This window comes from Phaseolus vulgaris, chromosome 6 (genome assembly GCF_051622355.1).
Source record: "Phaseolus vulgaris cultivar YP4 chromosome 6, ASM5162235v1, whole genome shotgun sequence".
Classification (NCBI taxonomy): Eukaryota; Viridiplantae; Streptophyta; class Magnoliopsida; order Fabales; family Fabaceae; genus Phaseolus; species Phaseolus vulgaris.
The window spans coordinates 15,922,916-15,938,679 of NC_143503.1; the positions used below are offsets into that span (position 1 = coordinate 15,922,916).

Sequence of the window (15,764 nt, forward strand, 5' to 3'; positions counted from 1 at the left end):
TACCACTCTTTCTTTCTGGAAGAAGTTTTAATTTATTTATTTGTTATTATCGATAAGAAAAAAAAACAGATTATAAGAAAATATGTGGAAAAAAGGATATCAGAATGGAAAGTTGGACTTTTAAGTTTATATTTTGGTATTTGTATGTTAATTTTCTTAATATTTATCATTCTTGCCAACCTCTAATACTTAGTTATCATATTAGTGCATATTTCCTTCGTGCAATTGTAATGCCAAAAGGTTTGGTGTATAATGTAATTATAGATAATTCCTAATTTTTCAACCGAAAAATTCAGCTATTGGATGATATGGTATTACCATCAATCAAGAAAAGAATATTCATTTAACGATTAAGTTTGTGTCTAATTAATTAATGAAAATAAATAAAAAAAGTAGGGATTTTAATTTGATCTGTAGAAAAAATTATTGACATGTGAAGACCATAGATGTTTGTGGAGTTAATGAAATTTTAATAAAACCATTATAAAATTAATATTAAGTGAAATCATTACTGTGCTTATACAAGAAATTGTTTATTTAGCTGCAAAAAAAAAAAGTGAAGGTCTTAGGTCAACACTAAATAGTGTCAAATAAGCCTACGTTATTCACAAAATTTAAATAAAATGTCAGAAAGCGTGGGTTATACTCACGCAAACTTTAAAAAAAAATAAAAAAAAGTTGCGTGGATTAAACGGCCACTATTGAAAATATAAAAATAATAAAAATTTAAAAGTTTGAAGGTTTAACCCACGCTAAATATTTTAAATTAAATTTAAATAAAGAATTAAATTCTGAAGGTGAAACCCACGCAAACAAATAATTTTTGTTTATTTGAAAATTCTTAATTGTTAAGGTTTTGAATATTTTGAAAAAAATTTAAACCTTTTTTAAAGGATTGCTTGCATTTGATACGGGAGAAGTCATCGTCGTTCATAGCCTTAAATTTAGGCTATGAACAAGGTGAGCAGCGTCGTTCTTAGTTTGAGCGTGAGCAGCGTGCCATTGTTGTCCATATAGAGAGGGGAGTAGTCACTGTTAACGCTTGAGCTTGAGCAGCGTGCCACCGTGATGGAGTAGCCGTGCCACCGTGAGAACGCAAACGGAGTCTCTACGGTTTTGCCCTAGGTTTTCATCTCGATTCCTTTCTTTCTGTGTTGTGTAATTTTGTTATTGATTCCAACTCTTTCTCGTTTTTAGACAATGAGATATTAGAGAATTTGTTTCACCATATTCAGTTGAGTGATTTCCACATGCTTCAACCTTAAACACATTCCAAAAACTTGAAAAACCCTTCCAATAGCGTCCTGAATTTCCCAAATTTCCCAAATTTCCCAAATGCTGCTCTCGGAAATGAAACCACAAATTTAAGAACAAGCTCCTACACTGATAGTCGTGGTTCTTCTTTGGTTCTTTCTTCCAATTTACATGCTACTTGTGCTCGCGGTAACAGTTCATTCTTCTGTGGTTTTTTCTTCTACAGTTCGTTTTTATTTCGATTTTCTCATTGGTAAGGGTTCATGGTGACCTAAGTAGAGTTGATCATTCTCTTGTAATTGCTTTTGTCACTATGTTTGGACTAATATGCATATCTCTATATATCACACCATGCATCTATGACCTCCCTGTACCTCAAATCAACTCATATGTAATCATACTCCTTGCCTTTTCTCCAATAAACAATTTTGTAGACTCTATTTGACTATTTTTATAATTATATACATATATATTCCCATGGACAATATATATTGTTATGAGCGTGGACAATGCATACTGGTGTTGTTGCCATTAATCAAATCAGTCTTTAATAAGATGTTTGGTTTGGTGGAGAATTAGATTTAAATCGAAGTTGGTTTATATAAAGGAAATAAAAAAAATCGAAGTTGTTCCTACCGACCATGTTGTTTTTCCTGTTTCTTTTTTCTTTTATAAATTATCATTTTCCACATTTTTTAATCTACTTTTTCTTAAAAAATACTCAAAACTGTAACAATATTTGTGTATTGAAGTTGCTGAAATTTGTATCATTCTTATAGGTAACTTTTTTCTTCCTTTCTCTCATGTTTGTTCTGTTAAAGTTTTCATGATTTATCTTGAGAAATGAAGTTGCTTGCTAAGTGTTTGAGCTACATTTCTAAGGTTGAAATATTGAGTACTAGTTGATTTCTAATGTACCCTTAAACAATATCCATCATAATTTTAAAATGATAGGGCAATTTGTGATGCTTTACTTTTTTTAATTTGTTTATAGCAGTGTATTTGTAAAGGAGCTAGTTAGTATACTTTGAATGTTTTGGAAGGAAATTTTATTGAAGTTTTTTATCAAATCTTTGGAGTCATTATTTATGACAATAATCATGCTCTTCCAGAGTCTGAAGATGTAGAGTAACAGCTCTGAAGATGTAGAGTAACAGCTGTGTTTTCAGGTGGAAAACAAATATGGCTTAACAGTTCTTATTTGTTTGCAGATCACAACCATAATCAATTCAGAATAGAAGAATAGTGCTTTGAGGTGAGTGTTCAAACTATTTTGTTAAAGAAATCAGCAAATGAAATGTTATGGTAAACATTGAAAGCAAAGTTGAAAGTTGAATGTTATAATAAAAGGGCATTCTTTTCTTATTTTATTATTATTGATAACAGTTCTTACACAGGACAAGTTATTTTCTATCAAATATTCTAACAATACTATACTGCTTATAGGTCCAAACTATCAATTCTGTGTGATGCTGAGGTTGCTCTCAGGTACCATTATTTCTCCTCCTTCAACTTTCCCTTTTCTTCTTCTTAAATTAATGTGTGAATGCTTATGCTTCCTGTAATTTTAGCACCCCTCTTGCAACCAAGACTAGTTCCTTTAATATGTGACCTTGTAAATTTCATGCATACCTATAAAATTTCACTTGTAATGATCCGTGTGAAAAGGTTATTCATAATTTTGTGTAGGTTTATGTGCATGATGTGACTACTGTTAGTTCCCTGGAATATATGTAGCTGAAGGTAATTGAGACTTTATGAAATTATCATTAATTTAAAATGTGTTATCAAGGATTGAAATTGACCACAGTGTGCGTGTGACAATTCCTAGAAAAGAATTATGAATAAGAAATGAGTGAATGTTAAAGAATAAAGAGGCATAATGTTAGCAGTAATTATCTAGTGTTGTGCAGGTTGTTAGAATTCACATATTCACATATTCAGATATTCAGATATAAAATTAGAATGATTAGAATTCACATATTCAGATTGTTAGGTCTAAGTTAATATAACTGTTTCCAAAGGTAATAAAATGATTAGCAGCTGCAGTTGATGAGGGAAATTGCATCATGTCTATGCTATTCTCATCACTTTGCATCATGGAAATTAGAGGTGTGCTAAAGGAGAAAAATCTCATTCTTATTATTCTCATTCATACCCTTTTACAGTAGTTTCTTAATTTTATTCTTTTCTTCACATGTATAAGTTTTATCTTAAACTATTCTTCTCCTTTTATGCATGAAACATGTCTCCAAGTAACATTATTATACTTTGTTTCAGATCTAGAACAACCTATTTGCTCGATTACTGGTTTGCCTGCCAAGTAAGATCTCTTTTATCAACTTGGTAGTTCTTGCATTTTTCTTTTCTAATGTTGCAGTTCTTGGTTAAAATTGTCTTTGGATAGCTTGTATTTTTGTTATTTATGTTATTAGGACTTGAGTATTTTTTTGGGATGGGAAGTTTGGATATGCTTTCCTTGCATAGAACAATCGGTTTTATGTTATCTACTGTTAAGGAATTCTTTAGTCTATTTCCACTATACCCACATATTGTTAAGGAATTCTGTCTGGAATAATATAGGTATCGTGATCCAAAGACTGGCCTGCCATATAACTCTTTTCCTTGTATTAACTAATTCTGTTTTAGTCCACTTATTGCACATCACTCATAATGCCATTTGTATGTACTTCAACCATACTTTATTTTTTTGGTCCATAATTGTTCTTTTGTGGGTTTGGAACTTGATCTTGAGCATTATGTATATGCAGCTAACTTGACAGAGAATCCAAGGTCACCGGTTAGTGGGTCTGGCAGCAATTCATCTCCCCATCAAGGTTTTACTTTCAAAACTGCATTCTGTAATTATGATAATTGACTAATTAAAAACATAAATTGGTCCATTGATCCCTTTACTAAATTTTTGCTGCTTACTTTCAACCTGTTCATTTTTTCACCATGAATCCTCACTTTTTTTTGTAATGTATCTGCAATTGGATGTACATAAGAATTTAATTGGTTCAAGATTAAACATGTCTTCTGCGCTTCGTATTTTTATATTAGGTGATAACATGATTGTACTTATTCATAATAACTAATTAGACTTACAGACAAGGTAAAGAATCATCAAATTTTTTTCTACAGGTTTTATTGCTAATAAATATTTCATGTATTTTTTCTTATTGTTTTCATTTGTTTCTCATTTTTTTAGACTGCTTTTGGTATTTGGTATATGAAGAACCTATAATCTACTGGGCTGCCGATTTTCAATGGAATGCCTTAAAAAACAACTGTTCCTAAGATCCTGAATATAACCACCAAGATATCACTATACATGTATGATCTGCCCTTTTGTTGCCTTTCTTTTGGAAGAAAAGACTAAAAGGGGCTTATTTTGCAGCCAAACAAGCTTCTCTTGTCTCCCCCATTTTACCTTCATTTCCACATATGTAAATGTCTAAAACCCTTAATTTCTGCAAATTTCTACCGGTAAAAAGATAAGGAAAATTCTACATAAATCATTATTTGGTTAAATTTTTTGGTAGTTCTTGTAGTTTAACAAATTTTACATTTTAATTCTTATATGAAAGACCATCAATTTTAGATTTTATACATTGTAGTGAAATGTATGCTATAACTAATTAAACTTAGAGATGGTACCAATAAAAGACTAATATGAGAGAATGAATAGTCAATATTACATATGTCTGGTGCTGATTTGGAGTTTAAAAAATTGCATTTATTTATTGTATAGTATTTTTTCTTCGATAGAGAAAGATTATATGAAAAAAATGAGAAAAAGTATGATATAAGATAATCAATACTATTATTAAATACAAACTAATATTTTAAAAAATAGTTATTATAAATTGAAAATTATTGATCTTTCTGTGCTTAACCACTTTTTATTCATCAATATAATAATTTATTCATTACGTTTGTTTTTTAGTTTTTAACTTATCAATTCATTGATGTTTTTTTCTTTTTAATGCTATTGAAAAAAAAAAGGAAATTAAAAAATATTAATATTTAATATTTAAAATCCAAACTTTTATTTAAAAGTGGAGTTCAATGGCTGCCAATAATAGGGCATATAAAAAAAAATTATGTGTCCACATATCCAAGGTTAAGCCCATTCTAATTTCATTGCCACTTTACCAAGGTCAAGCCCTCGCTTTATTCTAATTTTATTGTCCCCCTGTCCAAGGCTAAGTTCACGCTTTATTTTTAATTTTATTGTCCCCTTATCCAAGGCTAAGCCCACGCTAATTTTATTGTCCCCCTAGCTAAGCTTAAGCTCTCACTTTCTGTCCAAGGCTAAGCCCCCGCTTAAGTTAACATTTGTAATTTTTTGTGTTGGCAACTTGTAGGCAAAGCCCACGCAAGCCAACTTATTGCGACGCCACGCACCCGACAATTTTTTTTGCGACAAGGATATTAGCTTCAAAGTTGTGTGAAGGCAAAGCCCACGTTAATTGCATCTTTGCGTGGGCTTTTTGTGATTAGTGTCCGCCTTTGGCCCTTTCTAATAAAAGTTTTTTTTTAATAGTTTTCCTTAAAAGTGGTCGGTGTGTTGTACTAATAGCAATATTTTTCAAATAATCTACCTTTAACCTATTTATTTATGCGTCTATGGACCAACATCACCATATATAACTCAATTTTATCATTTTTTATATTACTTTTTCACTCATACTTCCTAAACTACTAGTCAACATTGTGAATGAGTGCATACGAAAGAAGAATTTAGAGTTCAATCTTTCAAAATGGATGTAAGCAATTGTGGATGAAAAACACATGAATGCTTAAATGATAAAAAAATAGAAAAGGTTTATTTTGAAATTATAGTATTTTACGGAGGTTTTGAAACCTATGATATTTTACGATATTTCGAAATCTATGATATTTTATGGAGGTTCTGAATGTAAGTCAAAACATGAATAAACGTAATTGAACACATACAATTTATGTTCACAAAATAGATCTTATCATATCATGATTCTCACACAATCATACAACCAAGAAGGAATAGACACTTACCTTGATCCATGAGTGATCCTAACTGAGCAGTTACTTTATCTCCTTTATCCCAATCTCTCTCTTGCAATTCTGTTCTTGTCACACACTTTCGTGATGGTTAACAGTGAGACAACTATTATTTGCAGAGACAGAACCCTATAGCCTTTAGTACCCAATCTCCATCAGATGTAGGTTTTCATTAGGTATATCATCAGATATATATTTCTCACATTAACCAATGGGCCTTTAATTCTATTATTATTATTAAATCATATTTGGGCCCAAAGCCCAAACTCTAAGTCATGTGAGTCACTTTATAGAAATTAATTTACATAATTTCTTACATTCTCCCACTTGACTCATATGAGTTATAATACTTTCATGATTTAATAATGACATAAATGCGCATTTAAAAGGCCTTACATAAATTGGTTCTATCATTATTCATAATTAAGAATACAGAAATAATAAGAGTCATGGCGGTTACATGTCATTTGAATCAACACATTTCCTTCCATGTACTACTATATCATTCTTTCTCCTTAATATGACTTTATAGTGAGAAATTCATAATAGGTTCAAACATAATGTCATTGTCATCAATAACAACATAATTTGTTTTCCACACCATAATAACATAATTTGCATGCATATACATAAAGTAGAAAACAACATAAATTTCAGAAACTTTATTTATCAATGAGCTCAGAGTGTCAAATAAGCATTAACAACATTCATAATTCACTAGTAGACATAATGCCCATATTTACAACATGACCAGTAAATGTTTTGGGCGGTAACCCTTTTGTTAAAGGGTCAGCAATCATAAGATTAGTGCTAATATGTTCTATTGACACTTTATGTTTCTGAACTTCTTCTTTAACGGCAAAGTATTTCAATTCCATATGTTTAGCACCTTTGGAATACTTGTCGTTTTTAGAAAAGAAGACTGCTGCGGAGTTATCACAATAAATTTTCAGCGGCTTGGCAATACTGTCAACAATTCTAAGTCCTGAAATAAAATTCCGCAACCAATTAGCCTGAACTGTGGCCTCAAAGCATGCCACAAATTCAGCCTCCATAGTGGACGCAACGATGACTGACTGCTTCGCACTTTTCCATGAAATCGCTCTGCCGGCTAAAAGATACACATAACCAAATGTAGACTTTCGTGTATCCACACAGCCAGCAAAATCTGAATCTGTATATCCAATCACCTCAAGATGATCAAATCTTTAAGTTTTATTTAATTCCAAATTATGGATGAAATTTTATTTCATATAATGATATTATTTATGGAATTATTTGTATGATAGATTTGTAATCACCAAAGTGATCAAATCTTTAAGTTTTATTTAATTCCAAATTATGGATGAAATTTTATTTCATATAATGATATTATTTATGGAATTATTTGTATGATAGATTTGTAATCACCAAAGTGATCAAATCTTTAAGTTTTATTTAATTCCAAATTATGGATGAAATTTTATTTCAATTAATGATATTATTTATGGAATTATTTGTATGATAGATTTGTAATCACCAAAGTGATCAAATCTTTATGTTTTATTTAATTCCAAATTATGGATGAAATTTTATTTCAATTAATGATATTATTTATGGAATTATTTGTATGATAGATTTGTAATCACCAAAGTGATCAAATCTTTATGTTTTATTTAATTCCAAATTATGGATGATGAAATTTTATTTCAATTAATGATAATATTTATGGAATTATTTGTATGATAGATTTGTAATCACCAAAGTGATCAAATCTTTAAGTTTTATTTAATTCCAAATTACTGATAAATTTTATTCCAATTACCTATAGAATGGATGCTAAATTATTTATATATATGGGTAAATGGAAATTCATTATTATAGGGCATTATGGATCACCCAAAGGTTGATTAGTTGTCCTTATAATTAATGGATATGATTGTTGGTAGTGAGTATGTGTTATTAGTTTTGCTTGTATATCCAAAGATAACAAGTGTTTCTAGTTAATCCATATATCTTACCAAATAAAGTTAATACTATTAGCATCATTATGTTTTGTGTATTAATGAATCTCCCAAAGGAGAACATTAGTATACATAGAATGTTTTCTGAATCTGTATGGTATGTTTAGTTTGACTCAGTATTAATGTTAAGCATGTGTGATCAAGTATATGTTCCTGTATCTTTATGCGAATGAGCATAGCAAGTAATATTAAGTCTGCTCTTTCCAAAACTGATAGTGCAAAAGAATTTATGAAATTTGTGGAAGAGCGCTCCCAAACTACTGATAAGTCTCTTGTTGGGACATTAATGAGTATATTAACCACTATGGAATTTGATGGTTCTCGTACTATGCACGAACATGTCATTGAAATGACTAATATTGCGGCAAGACTTAAGTCTATTGGATCTGGTACTCTTTATGATGGATTATATAGATTGAATCTCGATAAACTATATGTTGAAACTCTTATGACCTCGCATCATAACGTAGTTTATTGAATGAATGTTCTGCTTTCTTGTGGCACAAACGTTTGGGGCATATTTCTAAAGAAAGGATGGAAAGATTAGTAAAGAATGAAATACTTTCAAGTTTGGATTTTACTGATTTGAATGTTTGTGTGGATTGTATTAAAGGCAAACAAACAAAACACACAAAGAAAAGAACCACAAGAAGTACTCAGCTTCTCGAAATTATACACACAGATATATGTTGACCTTTTGATGCAAGTTCTTTCAATAAAGAAAGGTATTTTATCACCTTTATTAATGATTTTTCACGTTATGGTTATGTCTATTTACTGCATGAAAAATCGCAAGCGGTGAATGCCTTGGAAGTTTATATAAATGAAGTGGAAAGGCAATTAGACATAAATGTGAAAATTGTCAGGTCAGATAGAAGTGGTCAATATTATGGAAAGTATGATGAAAGTGGACAACACCCTGGTCCATTTGCTAAGTTCCTTGAGAGACGTGGTATTTGTGCTCAATACACAATGCCAGGTACACCACAACAAAATGGTGTTTCAGAAAGGCGTAATCGAACCTTAATGGATATGGTTAGGAGCATGTTAAGTAAGTCAACTGTACCTGTTTCATTGTGGATGTATGCTTTAAAAAACTGCCATGTATCTGTTGAACAGGGTTCCTAGTAAGGCATAACACAAGAATTGTTGAATCTGGAAATGCACGGTTCATTGAAAATGGTGAAACCAGTGGGAGTGATACTTCACAAAATGTGGAGATTAAGAAAGTTAGAGTACATGTTCCTTTAACTAGTACCTCTACTCCAAGTATTGTTGTTCCTAATGTAGTTGAACCACTCAACAATGAAGAAGAACAACAAATTAATAATCATGAAGTTAACAATGAACCTGTAGTAGAACAACCACAAGAAATAGTATAAAGAAGATCTACTATTTCGAATGATTATGTGGTTTATCTACAAGAGTCAGAAAATGACTTAAGTATTGATAATGATCCAGTTTCATTTTCAGACGCCATCAATGATGATAATTCTGATAATGGTTAGATGCTATGAAAGATGAGCTTAAATCAATGGCATAGAATGATGTATGGGGCCTTATAGAATTGTCAGAAGGATGCAAGAGAGTCGGGTGTAAATGAGTCTTTAAGACTATATGTGACTCTCATGGCAACTAATGATCTTGGTCTATTAAGTGAGACTAAGAAGTTTCTCTCTAATAACTTTGAGATGAAAGATATGGGTGAGGCATACTATGTGATAGGAATTGAAATATTATGTGACAGATCACAAGGACTGTTAGGTTTGTCTTAGAAAGCATATAATAATAAAGTTTTAGAGAGATTCAGAATGGATAAATGTTCGACATCTCCTGTTCCAATACAGAAAGGAGACAAATTTAGTCTCATGCAATGTCCAAAGAATGACTTGGAACGAAAACAGATGGAGAATATACCTTATGCATCTATTGTTGGGAGTTTAATGTATGCTCAAACTTGTACACGACCAGATATTAGTTTTGCAGTTGGTATGCTTGGTAGATACCAGAGTAATCCAGGATTGGATCATTGGAAAGCTGCAAAGAAAGTTTTAAGATACTTGCAAGGAACGAAGGATCACATGCTTACTTATAAAAGATCTGATCATCTTGAGGTGATTGGATATACAGATTCAGATTTTGCTGGCTTCCGACTTGTTGCCAAAGGTTTTACTCAAAAGGATGACATTGATTATAAGGAGACATTTTCACCTGTTTCTAAGAAAGATTCCTTTAGAATTATCATGGCATTAGTAGCTCATTATGATCTTGAGTTGCATCAGATGGATGTCAAAACTGCTTTTCTGAATGGGGATTTAGAAGAGGATGTTTATATGGAGAATCACAACATGAGCAACAAGGCTCTGATACCACATGTAAGTCAAAACATGAATAAACGTAATTGAACACATACAATTTATGTTCACAAAATAGATCTTATCATATCATGATTCTCACACAATCATACAACCAAGAAGGAATAGGCACTTTACCTTGATCCATGAGTGATCCTAATTGAGCAGTTACTTTATCTCCTTTATCCCAATCTATCTCTTGCAATTCCGTTCTTGTCACACACTTTCGTGATGGTTAACAGTGAGACAACTATTATTTGCAGAGACAGAACCCTATAGCCTTTAGTACCCAATCTCCATCAGATGTAGGTTTTCATTAGGTATATCATCAGATATATATTTCTCACATTAACCAATGGGCCTTTAATTCTATTATTATTATTAAATCATATTTGGGCCCAAAGCCCAAACTCTAAGTCATGTGAGTCACTTTATAGAAATTAATTTACATAATTTCTTACACTGAAACCTATGGTATGTTACGGAGGTTTTGAAATCCATAGTATTTTACATGAGTCTTAACCCATGTTATTTTACGGAGGTTTTGGAACTCATGGTAATTAACAGAGGTTTTGAGAAACTTTTTTAAGATTTAAAAAAACCATGAAGAACACGTTCCCCATGGATGATTTAGCAAAAGAAACTACAACTCTAGATAAATGACTTAATGGATGTTTTAATCCTTGTTAATATAAAAATAAACTCCAATTAAAATAATTTATATATATATATATATATATATATATATATATATATATATATATATACGAAAAGAGTGAGAGAGAGAGCTACCTACGTATAATTCTATTATAATTAAAAACTATAATACAAGTTTGTTATGTTATTTTAATAATTATAAATAAAATATAATCAAATCATAAAACATTATTTAAGAAAACACACTTCTTTATGTTATTAGTTGCAAATTAAACTTAAATATATAATATTATAATTAAATATAATTATGTTTTATTCTATTGTTATCTTTAATATGAGATCTATACCAAACTACTGAAAATAAAATAAATAAAAAAATAATTTTAATTAATTTTATCAATTGGATTTGTAACCGTCTTACCTTAAGTACTTCCATTTATAACTCAATATTTCTTTTATCAAGACCCTTTTTCATTTAGTGTTCCTCAAACAACTATTCTAATACATTCCTCTCAAATATAAGGGTTTTTTTTATGGAGGTTATTTATTGGAAATTAATATAAATTTAGAAATTGATTTAATTAACAATTTTTTTTTAACATTTGTTAAGTTTCAAAGTTATTTTAAAATTTTAGTAAAATAACGGAGGTTTTTTTAACCTTCGTTAAATTTCAGAGGTTTATTTTAAAACCTTAGCAAAATAACGAAGAATTTTTAACTTTCGTTAAATCCCAAGATTTATTGTAAAACCTAAGCAAAATAACGGAGGTGTTTTAAATCTTCGTTAAATTTTAAAGATTTAGTGTAGAACCTCAATAAAAGACTTTAGATTTTTCAAACTTCAATAACTAAATACAATTAAATTTATTTATAAATAAACAATTATAAACTATATAGTTTTAATATATTTTATAACTAAATTCTCTAAAATTTTGAAAGTGTAACTTTACATTACAAATAATTTTTCTAAAATTTCAAAAATCATGACGGATAAATCCATATGTAATTCAACATTGATCCTGCCTGTTGACCAAAACGTTGGAACTTGCCTCGTCAATGGATCGACGTGTGCACCGCTTCAACCTCCGTCCTTCGTCACGATCCACCTCAAGAACCTGCAAAAGAACAGAGCGGCGCCGCTGCGGCCGATCGCACTCCAACGCCCAAGTCAGTGACTGAACCACCAAATACTTCAAGTGTAACACTCAAGAACTCTCAAGGAACCGTGAACTAGTTCTCTCTCTCACAGTATGCTCAAGAACTCGCAAGCGTAAAGAAGACAATCTGAACGTGTGTACCTCAGAAGTTCGTTGGGAAACCCTTTTATACCTGGTCACTTTCTCTCTCCTGGCAGTTACGCACCTGGACACGTGGCTCGCATCCAGTCGTACACGTGCCATCATCTGGAGCCTCCTTGACTTGGGCGCTGCTTCTGACTCTCTCTCTCTTGGCTAAGTTACTTATGCATGGTACTGCCCAGTGCATAGCTAACTTGGAGCGCGATCTCTGCTGGGATTGGCGAGCTAGGGTGCCTTCGTACACCTTCCCTGTGGTCTCGCCGGCCGCCTTCATGATCTGCACCACCTTCATCTTCGGCGATGTGTTTACTCCGGCGATCTCCAATCACTTGGTCGCTTGGGTTTACAACTGGCGACTTCATCTTTGACCCGGTGATCGCTGGTTCTGGTATGCTGAAGATCGGAGCACGCCAACTTCATAACTGGCGACTACACGAGCCCCCGACCTCCTTCACTTCTGCCAACCTGGCGTCTTGTCAACACGCCTATACTGTAGCTTGATGCCACGTCATCACTTCCGACTACTAGGGCGGTACAAACATTATTTTTAAATTTTTAATTATTATTTAAATATTTTTTTTTTCAATTACTATATATGCTATGACAAGTATAATTAAAGTTAGAACTAAAATACAACAGGTGAGACTCAAAGTCAAGTCCCTAAAGGAATGACAAAAAAAGTTTTAACAATTACATCAGTCAAGCTTTATTGTCATGTTATGATTATTATTATACCTATTAGTCTGATTATCAATATTAATATAATTAATAATATAAAAATTATTAACATTATTCATATATTTAATATCATTAACATTATTAATTTTATTAATATTATTGTTATTCAAATTAATAACATTATTAATTATTATAATAATGTTATTAATATTATTAAATATTATTAATATTATTAATAGTATTATTATTATTAAATTTTATTATTACTAATAGTATTAATTTTATTCATATTATGAATATCATTAATACTATTAATATTATTAATATTATTATTATTATTCATATTATTAATATAATACTATTAATATTATTTATATTATTACATTAATATTATTAATATTATAATATTAATAATATGTATACTTATTAGTTATGATTACTATTATTATTTATGAATATTAGTTATGATTTTATAATTATATTTTTAATATTATGTATATAATTATTATAATAATATTTGGTAGGTAATAGAGATCCGTGGGTAAAATTTGTAGGTAAATGTTGTTCGTAGATAGTATCCGTAGGTAATACTGAATTTACCTATTGATTCAGATTCGTGGATAAAAATCCGTAAATAATACTGATTTTTTTTATAATGTAATCCTGAATAATATAAAAATAAATCTTCTTTAAAACTTTTTTTTCTTCTTCTAGTGCCCTTTTTTTAGAAACCCAATTACATCTTCCATCAATCATAACAATATTTTTTTTTTATCGGCAATAACAAATAAATAAATTAGAACCACTTCAGGGGTGGTTCAACCCTTATACACATTACACAATTCCAGTTGCATACCACCAAAACCAACAAAACAAACCCTATCCTTATATAAACTAAAAAAAAAAACTTTAGTAAACTACCCTCATACACTCCATTGGTTCCAAACACCAATCAGAATAGGAGAAGGAAACTGACCGGAAATTTGTAGACACCTAGGACCACACCTTTACTTGTACCAATGCAAAAACTTCAGATACATCCGCCACTCCTCCTTTGAAAATTAAGCGATTCCTGTGACTCCAAATTTCACTAACCACCCCTACCCAGATTGTGTTCCAAACTACCAGACCCGTCTCAGAAGAAAAGCTCAGCCTAAATTGATCAAAGTTCAGCTTCGGCTCAATATGAGACACAAACAGAATCCCAAGCCATCTGTAGCATAAACACCAAACTCGCCAAGCAAAACTGCATCCAAAGAACAAGTGACTACCAGACTCTTCCTCTTTCCCGCAAAATACGCACCACAAACTTTCTAACTGCACCCCTCTTCTACTAAGATTAACCCTAGTAGCAAGCTTGTTTTCCAACACCCTCCAAGCCAAAAGCCCTGCTGAAGGAATTGCCTTGGACCCCCATAACTTACAGAAAACCGGCGAAGAAACAACCTCATTATCCTTCCTAATAAGGTTATACGCAGAGCTGACTGTAAAAAATTGGAGACCCCCAACCTTCCAAATCCATTTATCAACCTCACCTGGGACAACCTCAACCCCAAGCAGGAGCTGGCTCAACTGATCCGCCATCGGATTCTCCCATTCGAAAAACGACCTCCTCCAATCGAGCTGCTAAACCCATCTTCCGTTAGTCCAAGACCCCACCTCCTGCAAATTTGAGTCTTTGTTAGAGCTGATGGAGAAAAGTCTAGGATATACACTCTTTAGCGCCTCCCCCTTCAACCATCTATCCTTCCAGAAAAAGATATCCTTCCCATCGCCTACTTTCCACTCAAAATTGTCTTCGAAACTTCTCCCCCAACCCTCTGAAGACCAAACTTCCTATAGATCTTTCCACCAAAGAGAGCAATTTCTACCTTTCCTTCCTCTCCCAAACCTCTCCAACCGCCGTACTTAGAAAAAAGGACTTCCTTCCAAAGGCCTACCTCAACCGAACCCAATCTCCAAATCCACTTCCCCAACAAAGCCAAGTTGAACTGCTTTGGATGTATGATTCCAAGCCCCCCGAACTCACGAGGCTTACAAACCAAGTTCCAGGAAGCCCAAGCAATCTTCCTTCCGTCTGCCCCCCATCCCTAGAGAAAATCCCTTTGAATCTTGATCAACTTCCTTTCCACCCCAGAAGGCAATTTGAATAACGACATAAAGAATAACGGAATAGCAGAAAGCACAGACCTTATCAGACAAATCCTCCCAGCCATCGACAAAATTCTTCCCTTCCACCTGCTTAATCTGGCCTGCACTTTCTCAATCACTCCGTTCCAAAAAGCACCGCGCTTATGACTTCCTCCAACTGGCAAACCCAAATAAATGAAAGGAGAAACCATCGTATCACAGTTAAGAATCGCTGCGAAACGCTGAAGTATGACCTGGTCCATCCCCGTTCCTCCGATCCTACTCTTTGCAAAGTTAACCCTTAACCCAGAAGAGAGTTCGAAACACTGCAAAATCGCCTTGAT

General features: G+C 32.1%; 1 protein-coding gene and 1 long non-coding RNA gene across 17 annotated transcripts; one reads left to right on the plus strand and one right to left on the minus strand.

Moving 5' to 3' along the window:
* Window positions 1-894: 894 nt before the first annotated feature.
* Window positions 895-5,929, plus strand: LOC137831072 (uncharacterized). Of its 16 annotated transcripts, none has more exons than XR_016521676.1 (7): window positions 908-1,125; window positions 2,466-2,509; window positions 2,701-2,742; window positions 2,944-2,997; window positions 3,535-3,577; window positions 4,026-4,091; window positions 5,625-5,929. It is a non-coding gene; the product is annotated as an uncharacterized LOC137831072 (long non-coding RNA). The 16 variants fall into 16 exon arrangements; XR_016521674.1 differs by lacking the exon at window positions 5,625-5,929 and adding an exon at window positions 4,466-4,788; XR_016521675.1 differs by lacking the exon at window positions 5,625-5,929 and having other exon boundaries at window positions 895-1,125; window positions 2,367-2,509; window positions 4,026-4,287.
* Window positions 5,930-14,283: 8,354 nt separating this feature from the next.
* On the minus strand, window positions 14,284-14,874 carry LOC137833343 (uncharacterized). The gene has a single exon (XM_068641697.2). It carries the CDS (start codon window positions 14,872-14,874, stop codon window positions 14,284-14,286), a length of 591 nt encoding a protein of 196 aa, XP_068497798.2.
* Between the last annotated feature and the right edge of the window lie 890 nt (window positions 14,875-15,764).

What these genes read in the sequence shown, in the direction of transcription:
- LOC137833343 (XM_068641697.2), bottom strand. Translation starts at nt 14,874, where the DNA reads ATGGCGGATCAGTTGAGCCAGCTCCTGCTTGGGGTTGAGGTTGTCCCA.